This window comes from Ciconia boyciana, chromosome 1 (genome assembly GCF_034638445.1).
Source record: "Ciconia boyciana chromosome 1, ASM3463844v1, whole genome shotgun sequence".
NCBI lineage: Eukaryota > Metazoa > Chordata > Aves > Ciconiiformes > Ciconiidae > Ciconia > Ciconia boyciana.
The window spans coordinates 145,062,452-145,079,523 of NC_132934.1; the positions used below are offsets into that span (position 1 = coordinate 145,062,452).

Genomic DNA, 17,072 nt, shown 5'->3' on the forward strand with positions numbered 1-17,072 from the left:
TGGGCTTTGACATTTGCACTCTAACACTGCACCCCTTTGCCCCCCAGTAACACCAGACAACCTCACTCCACTGAGGCCATCCCTGCACCCACCTCGATTCTGAAGCACCTGGGAGGCAATTCAAGGCAGAGCAGTCCTCAGCTGCAGCCACTCACCATTTTTTATAGGCAACCACAGAGGACCATGGCACATACAGACAAGTCCTGTGAAGCGACTGACAGATACACTAACTTCCTTGTTGGTCACGGTACCGACACTGAGCTTTTATTTGGGGAGAGAACCCAGGTACTTGGGTTGGGCTGGAGATGGTTGAGGAAGTGGAAAAAAGCATATGTATTCACATGAAATTTAATTGAGAAAGCCAGGCTTACTGGCATGAGAGAAAAATTAATGTATGAAGACCACGAGCAAAAATATTCCCAAACAGCTATTTATAGCTTTGACCTTTTAGATTTTCTGCATCACTAACTCAAGAAACAGCCTGCTGCCTGGCAAGCAGAGGTGAATGAAAGGAGAGCAATGCCAACTTGTTAAAGAGAGCCCTTGCTAAAGGGATGCTGTCAGCCTGAAATTTTAAGTTTCTATCGCATAAGATATTAGACAACTATTACTACAAAAAAGCTTGTGGAATTACAACATGATTTTTGGAAGGGTGTGTGGTGGGGTCTCTTTTCAGTCTTTGCTTTACACCCTTGTCACCACTTGGTGCATAAATAATCAATTTCAATGCTCTGCTGACAACAGCATTTCATGTAATACACTCTCCAGCATATGCTTTTCAAGGGGTTGGAAGGAGTGCTTGCTTCTAGCAGAAGAAAAGGGAAAACTGGAAGGATAGCCAAGAGTCTTACGTACAAGCGGTAGATTATTACTGTCACCTTCCTTTCCATTCCCTTTCCCAGAGGACTTAATTTTTTTTTTTTTATTCAGGATTCTTTTAAATATTGTACTTGGGACACTCCTCCAGAAGAGGACATATTCTAAGGCTTGAGATTTCTGTCCTTTTTTATTATTATTATTTTCTCTTTTTTCTTTTTTTCTGGGAGGGGTATCTTAAATGAAAGATGACAAAAAGATGGAAGTATTACTGGAAGGATGATGTTATGAAATACACTTTTTAAATTCCAAGTGTATATTCCAGATTTTGTTCTTTAAAGTTTCATATTTTAAAGCATTAAAGAGCTCAAGATTTTGTCTTGGAACAGGCAGAAAGCAGCAAAGACCTCAAGAGGAGGAACTGAAAACACTGCTCATTTTAATTCCTAGAAGTTATGTAAACAGAACACTTGTATGCTATATACGTGGACCACGTCTTCATAATTATTGTTTATAATGTACATATGCACATAAAGACAGCATGGAGCAAAGGCAAAGAAAATAGTAATAGGACAATCTCTAAGAAGAAGAGATACAAGAAGAAAGCTGGATGGCTGGGCAGAAAGAAGGGATTGGTAAGGGACTAGCACTGAGGTGTATTTGAAACAGCAACAAGTCTGGCAGTGTATGTGTTTCAGTTCCCATTTGCCCAGCTTGGCTAGCAACAAAGCTACTGCCTAGGCAAACATGAGCAATAATTACAAGACCTCAGTAGCCACGAGCTGTTTTAAGATTAAAACTCTTACAGAACCATAATCCTCAGTCCAACATTTTAAAGGTAAAAAGCATAGTAGGCTTTTCTTAACCTTCTTGGTGGCTGTAAATAAAACGCTATCTATGTAGCTCGTTGTGGCCAATTTTGCTTTTATTGAAACATTCACGCAAGATTCTCTTTTAGAAATGAATCAGTGAGTTTTCTTCAATTAACTTGTAATAAAAATTAAGCTTCCAAAGAAAGGACATTTCTGTAACATTTACCTTGTTCTTACCAAACCAAACTCGTCTAGTTAGCAGCATTTAGAAAAGAAGCATTAAGTATGTTTGCTGAATAGCTTTTGCTGTATGAGGACAATCTATATAGTTTATGCAGCCTTGCACAGTAGTATCTAAGCAGGTAAAAAGCTGATGGTATAGTACACAAAATTACTTCTGGGACATAACTCTCAGCTTTAAATTCTAGAGAAGCAAAGTGGGTTTTATCAGTCTTTTTTTCAGTAACCTCAGGCATCAACATTCATACTAGCATGTTGAAGGACTCATTTAGAGGGAATGCGATAGCAAGTAATGGGAATTAGCTACAAGAAACGTTTCTCCCATTTGCAGTTATTATCTGACTTCAGCCCTTAAGAAAGCAAGCAACAAATATGGAGAAGGCAGCCAACAAATCCTCCTCAAAAAGGGCTACCAGTGGAATGGTTGATAGGATGGATTTGTTTGAGCACTGGATTGTGCATAAATGCCAATTTATTCAATTGGTGAATACAGATCCAGTGACAGTGGTGATAGGTGTAGAGGTCCTGACAGGTGGGGATGGCAGTGTAAAAAAGCTTTATTGAAGATAAAAAGCCAAGAGTGAGAAAGTGGCAGAAGATGAGTAAGCACTGTTCATGCATATCCTGCCCACTTAAGTGTCCCACTGTTTTATCCTAAAGCAGAAAGAAAGTATCCTTCCTATACACACAAACTACTTCTTTCTGTGGCATGCTCTCAAATCATAAGACCATCCCAGCTTTTCCAATTTCAAAATGAGACTAAACTTCAGCAGAAGAACGAACTACATGTTACTGTCTGCAAATGTCATAAGTCATTTTGGGACACCAAACCAAATGCCACCAGAGCTCCTATAATACTCGTGCAGTGGGGAAAACACAGTTTCACGGATAATTTGACAGGTGACAAAAGGACTCACTGGCACTAGTTCACAGCTCACAATTTCAAGGCTTAGAAACATGAAAACTACATGACAAAAAACTACCAGCGACCGATCTTTAACCCTGGATCTTACCTCAGCAGGTTTCTTTTGTTCATTTGCTGGTGTTTTTGACTTGCTCCTGTATTTAGAACAAGAAGAAAAGGAAGTGGAAGGACCTGTTAAAAAAAAAAAGAAATAAAAAAGGACCATTATAGCTCATTTCAATTCATTTAATTTTTCAGTAAAACACAAGGCACTCCAATCTCTTGAATTACCATAATTTTTTGACAAGACGTGGGCAAAAAAGTCTTAGGCAGTCTGTAGGCTTGATTACAGCTCCTCCTGTTCCACTCGTTCTTTGTAAAACCACAGCACATTGAGTTTATGGGTACATTCTGCTCTGCCCAATACAAGCATGAGTAAACAGAAACAAGCAGGCAGACCACTTCCCTTCATTTCCTTTTTAACAAAGTGGAAGGAGGAGCAAAACCTAGGACAGAGTTTGCAAGTGCTAAAAAACCAAACCAAAAAAGCAATGATACTAAAGCCTGCTGATGATAGATGCAAAAAATTGTAGTGTGATGTCTAGACATTTCTGGGCAAAGTGTTATTTCAGTACAGGATATATTGATGACTCACAAAAAATATGACAATGAACATCATTATGTATAGAGTTATTAGATAGGCACAGGTTTATAAGAAACAAAACAAGACCCTGCCATACAGGCGGTTTTTTCCAGATAAAATGGGAAGATGCAACCTCAGGCAGATGTGTGCCAAGGAACATTTAAAATATAACTTTACTAAGTCGTATAACAGACCAAAGTGGAATAGATCAGGAATCAGTATGAGATAACACAACAATGAATATATTAGTTATAACTCTATCTTACATATAAATCTAACATATCAATACTTGAATAGCTTGCCACCCCCAGTAATTTTAAAGTTGAGGCTCTACACAAGAAGAGACAACAGGACTCCTTTAAAAAAAAATAATTACAAAATAGGACCCTGTACAGTAAAATTTCTCTTGAATTACAGATTTCTTATTCCCAACTCTGAAAGGGAAGGACATACAAGTTTCTCTTCAAATTCTAAGTAGACTCAAAACTCCCCCCAGGTTTACAGGATACTTCGCCTCATTTTCCTCCCATAACAGGATTTGGAACACCAAAGACCACAGAACACAAAAAGAAATCAAGCAAGAAACATTTTTTTTTAATTATAAGAGGTGAAACGGTTTGCCCTCAAACCACAGAAGGAAACCACAAGGGGGTGATAGACCAAAGAAAAACTAGTAGGTATTACTTACTCTCATTGTCTGAACTGTCACTGGTGCTTAGATGCCTGTGGCGTTTCATCCTGACGCATCCTAAAGAGAAAAAAAAAGTTGATGGCAACCATTCTACCAGAAAATCACCGGCTGCTGGCTGACACCAAGCTCTTCGCACTAAAGGCAAAGCTGCTCTGAAGAGCTTTCAGGCACAGAAATAATCCCAGTTCAGCCACTACATTTTATTTCTGCAAACTATTAGACCATGGTATTATCTGTGAAACTGAGCACCCTCAAAACCAGCATTCCTCTGCTGGGCAGAGCTTGCTTTAATTTTTGCAGAGAAGGAGTGCAACCCGCCAGCTGATTCCCGGCAGGGCATGAGCAGCGCTCTGCTCTCGGAGGAGACTCAATGTCCCATCTGTTTAGCCAGAGGAAGAGTTGCCATGGTGGCAGTCGCTAGCTGAGACACAGGTAGAGGCCAGGAAATAAGGTGGATGCACAGAGAGGCAAGGATTTAGAAATATAACTCACCTTAAAAAAAAAAGGGGGGGGGGGAGGGGCAGCAAAAAACCCAAATGCATCCATGCAAAACAAAAGGCAGATTTTAAATAGGGACAATCACAGAAAATGGTGACTGATGCCATTTAATTTAAATCATCTGATCACCGCTTAGTTCACAAGATATGTGGTTTTCAGAAGTCTGAGAAGTGATCAAGGGTATCGCTGTGAAATACTTTCATGGCGCTGTGCTAGTTCCATTAGAAAAAGATACTGAGCTTTTTGAAATTGATTTTTGAACATGTAACACATACAGAGAATAGGAAAGAAAAAAATTCTGCACCACTACTTAATAAAAGAAGGATCAAAATAGTGATCAGCTATATACTCTAAACAAGTGCCAACAGAAATCCATATACATTCATATAAGTCCTGCCATTCTGTAATATTCAATGTAGTCCTGCCATTCTATAATGTTCAATGTTACATTTGTTAAATACAAACCAATAACAGTTTACAATTAATAACAGTAAATGAAAATCACTCATATCTTTTTAATGGATTGAATGAGCAAATCATTAGAGAAAAGAAGTAAAAAATGATTCTGCAAGAATAGATTATAATTATTTTTTTTTTTTTAGCAGAAGATAGGCACAAGTAGGTTACAGACAGCTGAACCTGAAATGCCTGCAGTATTAGAAGTGCCAGCCTGGCCACACCTGAAACGTAAGCAGCTTCATTTCTTAAACAAAACCACATGCAGTTAAAAAAAAGCAACACAGCTAAATATCCCATTTGATAAACCCACCACGTTAGTTACTGTACAATGGGTCTTGAGATTATCCGAGACCATGGGATAAACAGGATTTCCAGATAAGAGAAGCCTGTCCAAAGGCTTTGAAGAGATTGCAGTTGAATTGTTTGCAGCACAAGCATTTAATTTAGCGGAAATTATCAGCAGCCTTTATATTTAAGAGAGTGAGATTACTGAATCTAAATGCAATGATCACTCAAAGTTTAAAACAATCCTTTTGTCCTATCTGTTATAAAAAGACATTGCCCAGACTCCTGAAAGTTGAAAAAGGAAGTGATGCATGCAGTTTTCAAGAAGGTAGATACAGAACTTCTGAGTCAGGTATTTAACCTGGGGGGAGGACAGATAGACGCAGTGGTCAATGGGACGGGACATCAAAGGGTGTCATTTGTATCACTTAAGCAAGCTATAAACTCCCATTACGTAACAATTAATTTCACATTAATTCACTTTCTCACAGCTCAAGCAACCTTGGGGAGGCAAGACAGCCATGCTGTGTACAAAGACCAGTGTCCAACAGAAGAGCGACATCAAAAACAAAATACCCAAAACACCACAGGACTTCACTTCCAGCTAGCAATGTAAGGTGGCTTGTGCAGGCACCAGTCAGGTGAAGAAGTTTCCATGAATCTCAGGCAAAAGCTGTTTGACAGGTAGAAGGCATTTGGGCCAGAAGGGCTTGTCTCTGTGCATGTTTTGGGGGGGATCAGACTTGAAGTTAACTGCTGGGCAGCGAGGGGAGGACTAGAAGACTACTTTCATCTTGCCAACTCATGAGGTTTAAAGGCATGGACTTTAATCAAGAGCAAATAAAATGAGATTGCCTATTTGAGAGTTTGTACTCCAGCAGCCAAACCCAGCCCCCCAGAGCATACAACCCTCCCTAAAAAGGAGCAGGTTCTGCCTGTGGCAACACCTTCTCTGCTGGCAGTCTTTAGTTCCAAACTGCCCTGGCTTACGGGCCATCGGGCATGTTACAAGACCTTGGGAGATGATGAAAAGACGCATCTAGGTGTGCCAAGCAGCATTCCTCGCTTCCATTTCTTAGCAAGAAATGCAAGTGCTCGCTGCTTGCTTTGTTTTTATGTTCAGATGAATTTTTGAGCAGTTGTTAAAAGGTGCTGAAAGCTTATGGCAGGCGATTCTCATTTATAGTCTATATAAACTTGCAGCAATAAAACCTTTTCACTCCGTACTAAAGACAGCAATCTGCAGAGCACAACGTGAACATTCAGTTAAAGTAGGGTCATACACGAGGTTGAGAGAGATAACTGCAGGAAGGAACACCCAGGAAGCCTGGACTTCTGCCTGGGCAACTGGGAAAGGAGAGAGGAGATGGCTACTTCAAAGACAGCTTACACAGAAACGGCAAGTGTAACAAAAACTTCAGAACAGAAAGCACACCTCTGCCAACAACTCCACAGGAGAAAAAATAAAACAAACCAAAACTAAAAAAAAAAAAAAAAAAAGTAAAAGTTGTATTTGAGAAGTGGATTTGTAGCAGCTCAGGCAAGAGATTTACACCTCCATCATTGCAGACAGAAACAGAAAAAGCAGTCACTCAGGGTAAAAGCCCCGAATAGTAATAACACTGGATTCCTGCCTGATTTTTTGCAGCAATATTAACCACAACAACAGTGAATTAAGAGCCCACAGAGCTACAACAAATCACAGGTGTGCTGCGTTCAGTAAGACAGGTTATTAAAGTGACCAACATGCTACAAGTTCACTGTATGCCCCCACATGATGCAGGAGTAACAGCCTCAGCATCATTCAACAGGACCACCTCTGCAGGGGGCTTCACTTGTTTTTAATAGGAGACTCCTTTGCTGTACCCTTGCGTGCACTGGGACTGCCACACAACTTCCACCTCACTTCCACCCCAAAGCATGAGGGCTCATCAGAAAGGCTCACTAACGAAGTTTCCACCCCCTAGCCATTACAGAGGGACCCCAAAGTAACACCCGCTTTGTGGTAAAGCTCTTGTCTCACTCCTCCACCTGCCGTTGCAGAATGCAGAAGAATCAGCAGCACTCAGTTCAGAAAGACAGGAGATGCAAAGCCAGACTCTACAACATGGAAACCAATGTCAGCCTTTCCCAGCTTCAGTCCAATTCCCTCCAAAAGCAGTCCAGCACCCTCCAGTTTGTCCCTCAGCTTCAGATAAGGATACTATTAGCCAGGTGATACAGTCCAGAGCAAGGCTGCAACCAACCCTGTGCCTCAATTCCTTCTTCTTCCATCACATTTACATTTTATCACTTGCAAAGTGCTATGAAGAAGTTACAATAAAATAAAATTATATATACACACACATATACCCCTAAAAGGGCTAACTGTAGAAAGAAAGGGCAATCCACATGTATCAAAAACCCAGACCAAACAAGCAGAACTAAAAATCCCACAGAAATGGGTAGAATCTCTCATATATCCTAGCTTTGCCCCTTTTCTAACTTCACCCCTGAAAACCATGGTGACAATAAAGCCTAGAATAAAGGAGCACAATTAATTTTTTTCAACATGTGCATGAAGACTTAATGAAAAGGTGCGAAATAAATTAATGAGATTGCCAGTGCCCTTTTCCTACCTCAGAGTATCAGTTATAATGAGTGGCATGTGGCAACACCAAAAGAGAATCAAGTAAATAGTATTATTTTTTACACACAAAATGAAAAAGTTAGTAAATTTTTATAACAGAGGATAAATACTTTTTTCCACAGAATAGTTGAAAAACAAATTTAGAAAACAGCCTCAAATAGATGCTACCTATAAAGAAAAAAAGACATAAGAAAAGATGAGCCATCATTAGGAACATGATGGAAATGCCATACAGCGAGCAGCTAAAACCATCCACCTCCTTCCACTTTCTTTCTCTTCATCCAGGCGTTTTGCAAATGTGCACACTGAACTTTTTGTTTGAATTTTGAGAACTTAGTTTTAGCAGTTTAGAAAGTTTAAACTTTCTAGCAGTTCCAATGTACAAGCTAAGAAAAACAAGGAGTGCAAAGCAATTCAACACTGAAATGTTTTTGCAGAGCAAAAGAGGTAAGCGGCTCCACCCCCTCAAAAAGCCCCAAGAAAACCCTTCTTTCCCAGTCACTGAGTAATGATTCTCACTACCTTAAAAGGTAAGTAGGGGTGCTTTGGCTGTGGATTCAAAATGTGCTCAAGCCTTATGGTCAAGCACAGATTACCTTAAAAATGATCATTAAAAATTAGAACATAACGTGCCTCAATCTAAACTTTTTTTGCACACACCCCCCTCCCAAAAATCCACAGAAGGACTAACAGCTGATCGATCACTTTGTATGACAACATATACAAATTCCAAAGATGCTCACCTTCAGGGATCTTTTAAATGAAAATTAAAATACAGAAATGACATTAAGAAATCACCATGTCACAAGCAAAAACATACTCCACTCTCCAGGCAATTACTGCAATGGAACATTTTCTGGTATCATTTTTAATATCGATTACCAGAGCAGTTCCTAAACTTGAACCATATTCCACACCTGTCACGTTTCTGACTTGTCAAGCCATGCTGCGTGCGTATCCCTGATCTGCTCACAACAGCTTAAGACAAGAACCACAACTCAAAAAGGAGAAATTGGCCTCATTCCCTGCCATCACCTAAACACCCGAACGCAGGTCAAGATGTCCTGAACCTTTTGGGTGTTCAACCAAAAATAACCCCAGAAAACGCACTCTCCTCAGCCACAGGCAGCAACATCAGGCTGCCAGCATCTCCTCAGTTTCCTGAATGCCGCTGCCCATATTGGGAATTTTGCCCTGGCGCCAAAACCAATTCTGGATCCAGTACACCACTGCATTTTCAAGGAAAGCCCGGAAAAATCCACCCTGCACTCACCTGGCTGAAATTAAACATGGATCCCAAGCTAAGAGTAATCAACATATCAGCCAGCACGTGCAAGAATCTGACTAAAAGGATAACACTGATATTTCAAAAAATCTAGGGGAGATGTTTTGTAATTAATGATTTCTAAATTATGTTTGCTCCTTTTTGGTTATTCACAAATATCTGCACTGCTGAAGTGAACAAGAAACAGCCACTTGCCTCTACCACCATTCTCTCCTCTCCCCAAGGAAAATCAGTGTTGCACTGACTGAAGGCACTTCCCATTTCTGAAAAGCTAGTTACCATGCATTACTCAAAAAAACCAAACCAAAACAAAAAACCCAAAACAAACACACACACACCACCAGTCAAGCAGCATATGTAAACAGCAGACAGTTAACAAAATTTCAGAGCCTTAGTCAAAGCAAAAACCCGTTTCAAATACCTGCAGAAACAGCAGCAACAGACACTTTTCCCTTTTCAGTTTGCGTCAGAGTAAACAACTAAATTTACCAAATAAATTATTAAGTTTATCCTCTTGTTCTGACACATTCCTCAGCATAGCTCATCAGTAACAGAGTTAGCAGAAAGAAGGATGAGGACTCTCACAGAGTCTGAATTCACGCAGCATATTAGGCAAGACATCAGTGACAAGCGTACAAAATGAATCCTTAAATCCATCCAAGATTTCTGAACAAAACAGTATCTCCAAGGAGTAGCAGTCCTTCCTTTCTGGCTTCAGTTTGTTGCAGAGAAAGGTTAAACATATCCATACGCTACTCAGTACCTGTTAAGACCTATACAGAAGGAAAAGGCAACCAAGAAATTCAAGGAACTGTAACACAAATATATCCTAGACCTGTGAGATTTTATTTCTTCACATTTTAAAATAGACTGACAAAAATGGAATTGGCCACAGCGCTAAGGAAACTTTCAAGTGGGGAAAAAAATAACCTACTTTCTTTATCTTATTAAAAAGAAAAACAGCATCTATGTATGAAAATCAAATGACAAGCTACATGCAAATCTCAGATTAAAATTCTGTACTTACATTTTTACAATATGGCTTGTCTACAAAAAAAAAAAAAGGCAGAGGCAGTAGGTAGAAATTTCCAAGTCTCCAAAATGTGGTTTATGTAACTGTTAAATTTAGATTAGGAAGCAAATTATCTTGAAAGGTCTCCAGGAAATGTAGTACAGTAAAACCATTTAAATAGGTCAAATTTCATAGTCAACTGCCAGGGAAATTACGAAATATGAGTAGAGTTAATACAACCTTTCAAGTAACTAGAGGAAGAGAGATCACTTGTGTTTGGGTTTTTTATTATTATTTTTTAATATCCTATGCAATCTAACAAAAAGGCTATATAAACTGGAAAAAACACCCACTTGAACTTGGGTTAGCAATATTTGCTGCACTGAAAAGGTTCAGCAGAAACAATTCACAGAAAAGGAAGTTCAGCAAAAAAAGTAACATTGTTTCTTTATTTCACTCTAAAGAGAAATTTTTAAAAAATTAATATATACCCCTGCTCTACTTAAGAATCCCATAACAGAGTGACCACATCTATCCTATCCTCCCCTCACCCCCAAAATAAAATCTTATTGGATTATTATCTGAAGACTGTACTGGGCCTACCACAAAACAAAACTTTTCGTGCTACTATTTCATACTAAGTCTTGGTTAACATAATAATCTGTAATTCAACAAAGGAGGAATGCGCCAGTTTTTAGAAGCAGCACTACCAGCGACAGCTGATTCCTTTGTCATTAGGTAAATAAATAATTTTAGTAGGCAAGGAACTGCATGTCACAAAAATCTGGCTAATAACATGGGTCTATATGAAGTGCAATAGCAACTAGACATAGTCTTGAACTCTGTTTTCCTTATACGTTACCTTTTTATATAAGGCAATTTGGCAGCTGCCACAAGGATACCGTGAGTTTAAAAATGAGAGGGGAAAAAAAAAAAAGTCCACAACATCATCTTCCAGCATGACTTATCCCCTGAAATAGTTAAATTCTGGACAGAAGTCAGCTGATAGATCATAAAACTAGGATGAAGAAACCCCAAATATAACCCCCCCACACATTCATTTGTGGATTATGAGCCAAAAGGGAACCCTGACATCATTTCGTGTGCCCTTCTACAACAATGATTCATCATTCAGTCTAGTGCAAAGCACTTAATGCCCATCATTTTGCTTTGTGAGTATAAAAAGAGGGTAAGCGATGCTACTTCACATTTACAACATGCTTTGACAATACAATAAAATACAGCACACCCCAAGTACAACTGCCTTTCCTACCTTGAAAACAGAAGTGCAGCTTTTAATTTCTGGTGCCACGTCCATGTGCCGATCCATGGCGAGGGCAGGGGGGACAGATTTCCACCAGAGGCCTTCAGCTAAATCACCTCACGCCAAGCAGGTTGTTAAAAATCAGAAATCCTTCTCAGAAGAGCAAGTCACTAGCAACACATGCAGTGCCACCATTACCTCAACAGAAACTCTCTAAGAGGCCAGAAAGAAATTAAATTGCACTCTCTTCCCTGTGCTTCCTTGACACCCGTCAGTGACCGAGCAGCCTTATTTTTGTCTTTGAAGCAAGCTGCATGTGTTGGCCTGTACACAGGGCAGCCAGGTGGGCCAGGCTGACATGGAAATATTTCTGCCCATTGAACACTTCAGCTTTAGCATTAGCATCCTGAGGACGATATCAATCTGGGCAGAATCAATTTAAAAAAATAAACAACATCAGACTGTCATTAATTTGCGCAAATACACCAATGCGTACGTGGTTCTGCTCCTCTCTATTTCAGTCCTCATAATTACTTGCCGCTCCTGAACACAACACTGTTTTTACACCAGCTGTTTATTAACAGAACTATTGTTTTCCTAAATCACCAGTAGAGATTTGGACACAAAAAAATTATTTCCTTCAAAATACCAGACTGAGTTTGAGCAAAAGCCTGCTTTTAAAATAAAGGAAAAGAAAAAAAGCACTTCCTCCCCTGAAACCACAACCAGGCCGGCGCTGCCTGGCACTGCCACGCTCGCACGCCTGAGGTGCATCTGCCCGGTGAGCACTCCTCACCCACCTCCCGGCTCCTCGCCCACCTCCCAGCATCGCTCCCAGTCAGGGGAAACGCTAAAACGAGGGCACGGCCCTCAGGACAGGGAATGGCCGCCCTCAGCAGGGTACCATGCTCGGTATTGCTGCCCGCGCACGGCTGAGGGGCCGCGACCCCCCGCCGGTGCTCCCTTCCTGCCCGCCCCAGCTGGGAGGCCTTCCCTGGGGGAGCGACAAAGCCCCAGCGCGGTGAAACGAGGAACAAGTTCTCAGCAGGAAAGTCACAGCGGCGTTAAACACACGGGCAGCCCGTGGAGCGCAACCATCTTGGCCACCACGCAGCAGGTCGATGCCGGAGGCCAAGGTGGCCGGCGGGGCAGGCAGACCCACAGGGCAGGCAGGCGTGCTATGTGGCCAGAGGGAAGCTATCACAGCTCTTCCTTCCTCAGGCCAGTGTCACACAAAGAAACCACCTCTTGTCAGGCTGTTGGAAACTCCACAGCAGCTAATCGATCCCTGAAGGAAGCACCCAGGAGGCACGGGCTAGCACGCGTACAGCCCTCTAACTACACACGTGCACCAAGCATCACGGAAAAGCACCGACCCCAGCTACATGTGCTCGGGGAATTAGTCCGCTCCGAAGAGTGCTCAGCAGGGGAGACGCAGTTACTGATTGTGTGTTGTCTGTTTTACAGGGCTCCCTCAGAAGAAAACACGTACCTGACATTAACACTGAGGCATCTAATAACCAAAGGGCAAAAGAAAAAAGAAAACCCCACAAGCCTATGTGTACTTACTCAACAAAGATGAAGCTAAGGACAATGTCCGCTTTGATGAAAGACTGGTGTGGACATAGCACTCCTAAAAATGGACCAGTACCGGGTCATCACACCCAGTGCTAAGCCGGGTAAACAAGGAGCTGGCTGCCCAGGAGCTCCCCCGGGGGTTCGACACCCAAAGATGGCCACATGCACTGCATCTGCAAGGAGACTGCAGTCATGGGCGTGCCAAGTGCCGGTGAGAAACAGGAGCAGCACGCACACGCTTCACCAATATGACTGAGCAGAAAAACCTCAGAGAGCGTTTAGCTGGGCTTTCTATTTTAAGAACTGGTATGATTCACGTTACCTTGGCTCTAAGTGTTTTGCAGTCTTTACCATATCTACTCTCACGATAAGCTCCTGTTAAGCAAGCACTGAAAGGCCTGACATTTCAGAGCTGCGGCGCAGAGCAGCCATACATCACGCAGGGAGCCCCTGGCAAAGCAGGCAGCTGCATCCAGGTCTTCCAAGCGTGTAGCCAGCAGCCTTGCCACTCATTGCCCTTCCTGCTGGTGCACACGTGGAGTCGAACAGAAGAAAAATCCCTGTGATGCACTAAGTCACTAAGTATTGTCGTCCTGTTGTACAGTGATGAAATTGCACCACAGCAAGGGGCCGGGGCGGGGGGGATAAAAAGCAAAACAAAACAAAAAACCAGAAGCGTCACTACTTAATTGAAACTTAGGCAATAACCAGTATTACACTAGTTCAAGTGAAGCTGCCACTTTGCCCTATCTGCCTGATGCTCCCAGCAGTTGCCCACTTGTATCTGCTTCACTGCTCTCCAGCTGTACTAATACATGCTTTCATGACAAAACACAGGTAAGGAACTAGTATCACAAGGCAGGAACACAGGCAGGAAACATTATCAAAGGAAGGAAGGATCTAGAAACCTATGCAATATTTGGGATTAAGAAAAAACACTTTTCTATTAATAGCATAGGCAACAGTTCTCATATCCTGCAAGATACTTGCTTAAATTAATCAGTTAATTTTTTGGTACTTGCTAATAAAATAAAGTAGGTTTCACTATTCTTGTTTTGTTTTTTCCTAAATCTCAAATAATAAAAGAATCAACAACAGCAGCCTGCATTAAATATTTTATCTGTTTTGACTCATTTATTTCTTGCTTATAATGCTTTGAAGAGGCTTTGCTGCAAAGTTTTGCATCACTAACAAAACCAAAGGATTGCAAAAGGCAGGAAACATCAAGTTGTGTCTTTATATTCTACTCAAAGGATAAGAGAAAGCAAGAATACAAATATTTTCCTATAGGAAACATTAAGTTGATAATTTCTTTCCTCATCTGACAAGAAACGGTTTTCATTTACAAGTTGAAAATAAACATTCTGGATGCTAAAGTTTTTCTCAAGTAAAAAAAGGGCACCGAGGGGATCACTGGATAGGAACAATTAAAGGGAATGTACTGTCACAACCAGAACTCAAAATAATATTTGGAATATTCCAAATCATTGGTTGAATACTGACATCCTACTATATTTTTTAGCATTTTACACATGACACATTCATATGTGGTTGCACTATTATTTTAGTTCTCCATGTCAAAACATCAAAACGTGAGCAAGAATTTACTACAAGATTTGTTACAGCACTTCTTTTTAGTTTAAAAAACTTTTTAAAAAGACAACACAATTTGTCTTAATAACTAATGAATTTAAATTAATTTTAATGGCCAGTCAATTAATGTTATGTGCTACAATCTGTAATATACAATACATCAAAGACACTGAGGGGTCTTTTAGTCAGACAGATTTAAAATAGATTTACAAAAACATAAAGAGCATTCCAGGTTTATCTGAATCACCAAATTAAGGTGGGAGAAGACATCGTGAAAGAGATACTGTGACCAACTGATGTTTCTCCATTTTTAACCGCAGAGCAGAGGCAAAAAGAAAAATTACTATTTTTTTCTGTCAAGATGCAGCAATGGCTAAATAAACAGCAAACTTGCCCACTGGGGCTGATGCCACCCTGGAAAGGGGAACCGAAGGATGATTGTACTTGCCCATAGTTTCTAACATGCCACATCTTGTTTGAGAAAGCAGTCAAGAGATGCATCCTGAAGACCACATAAGGTTCAATTTCTCATCAAACAGCCAAGTTGAAGCCAAAGTACTACTATTTTTTTTTTTGAATGAGGGGACACACTGATCAGGACTGACCATTAACTCTCCTCTAAATTCCTCCTTCCTCTTCCTCCCCATTGACTAAATAAACAAGATTAAAATGAGTAAGACTAGACCACCACCCTTCTACTGTTCCTAGTGGAAAGCATGTCCTACTGTGCTAAAGCTGAGTGAGTAAATAGAGGTGGCTTTTTTTGGCACAGGAAAAAAGGTGCCGCCCCACAGGGTGGATCACAAACAGCACTGGTACTTGAATAGGTGGAGTCAGAAGGTACAGGAAAATACTATCCTTTCCATCCTATGAGGATAAGGAACTATCACAGCTGACCTTCCAAAGCTGCGGGGGTGTGAGATAATGAATCTGACTCCAGAGCAGTTCCCTTTGTCCACTCTCCACTCCTGTACAGGGAGAATGGAAATGCCTACAAGCCGTGGAAGTAGGGAGGTGTCTCACCACATCTTTATTCATAGGTAAGAGCCCACAACATGCTGCAGCTGCTGCACCTGAATCCCATGCTGTCAAGAGCAGTAATAAAATCTCTGCTGAGAAACAGGGAGAGAAAAGGAGAGGTTACAACTAAAAATGCAACTATAAAATTGAACAAAACAAAAACACCTTTACAGCAGAGTCACTCTTAAGACTCCACGACGCAATGCAAAACCTGCACGGTTGGTATGTTTTGTACGTGCAACTCCAGTTGGTCAGTGAGGTTTTTATAAACCTGTAAAGAAGTCTCCTTCTCTGCAGGCTCTTACCCTGCGCAGCTGTAGGGCACGGGGCAGGCAGCAGCTGTATCAGTTATCAGGGGCTCTGCAACTGAGAGAAGGCACAACTGAAGCTGCTCTCGGGCTGTGGCAGAATAAAGCCACTTGAGACCCCTCTTCCACCGTCCACCTTCCCCAGCTCTGCAACAGCAAAAGCTACTGGTTGTTCACACTGAAGCTGTGACCCGGGAGCAGCTCGGGCATGGTCCATCTGCTCCCTCGGACGTCCTCGCCAGGGAGGCTGAGCACTGCTGCCTACCCCAACACCAACTATGGCTCCCAGTTAATACATGCACAGCCATGCCACAGCACCTGCGGGACACTTCTGAAAGGTCTTAAGAAGATGAAAACACACATTCATTGAATGCCTTTAAAAATGGGGTCCTTGGGCATTCCCAAATCAGCTGTAACAGAAACTACTGTAGGAGGAGAACAGCACGGAGAGCTGCGCGTTGATACAAGAGAGGTGTCCTTCTGGCAAGGCCCAAGAGCAGCGGTGACAAGCACTGATACAAGCCTGTCTGGTTTAATTTGCTACACCCACTGAGCCACACGGAGAAAGCTTTATGGATGAGCAACGCTAGTAGATCACTCATTTGGGCTTAAGAGCAAGGGAGTATCTTCTCCCTCCCTCTGGCACCACTGGAGAAAAAGTATTTGCAGAACGTGAACCTCCAACTACAGTTGTAAGGGAAGCGTTCGATGCCTTTAGGGTAAGAGATTAAACAGACTGAGACTACCCAGCTGAGAAAGGACGATGCAGAATAGGAGAGATCTGCCACAAGCGGTAAAGTGAACAGGATGAAGAGACTCCTCACTGCTTTTCATGGCCCAGAAGATAAGGGACACACAAAGTTATGAGACAAACTTCAAAGGAAAGTTATTAAGAGAGAAAAAAAAAAAAGTCATTTCGTACAAATTTACTTAGTGAAACTCAATGCTACAGGATGTTGCAGGGGTTGAAAAGTAAAAAGATTGAAGAGAGTTAGGCAAATGGAGGACAAGGGCTATTAAACACGTTATGTCATG

The 17,072-nt window shown here is 41.4% G+C and overlaps 1 protein-coding gene across 7 annotated transcripts in view; it reads right to left on the reverse strand.

Moving 5' to 3' along the window:
• JADE3 (jade family PHD finger 3) overlaps window positions 1-17,072 on the reverse strand; it is a 69,522-nt gene that overhangs the window by 30,764 nt on the left and 21,686 nt on the right. For all 7 annotated transcript variants that reach the window (XM_072849591.1, XM_072849589.1, XM_072849594.1 and 4 more), the window contains 2 exons: window positions 4,104-4,163; window positions 2,882-2,964 (listed from right to left, as the gene is read on the reverse strand). In XM_072849591.1, the coding sequence (XP_072705692.1) occupies window positions 2,882-2,964; window positions 4,104-4,152 (132 nt within the window). In that variant the 5' untranslated portion in view covers window positions 4,153-4,163. The remainder of the gene's footprint in view (window positions 1-2,881; window positions 2,965-4,103; window positions 4,164-17,072) is intronic.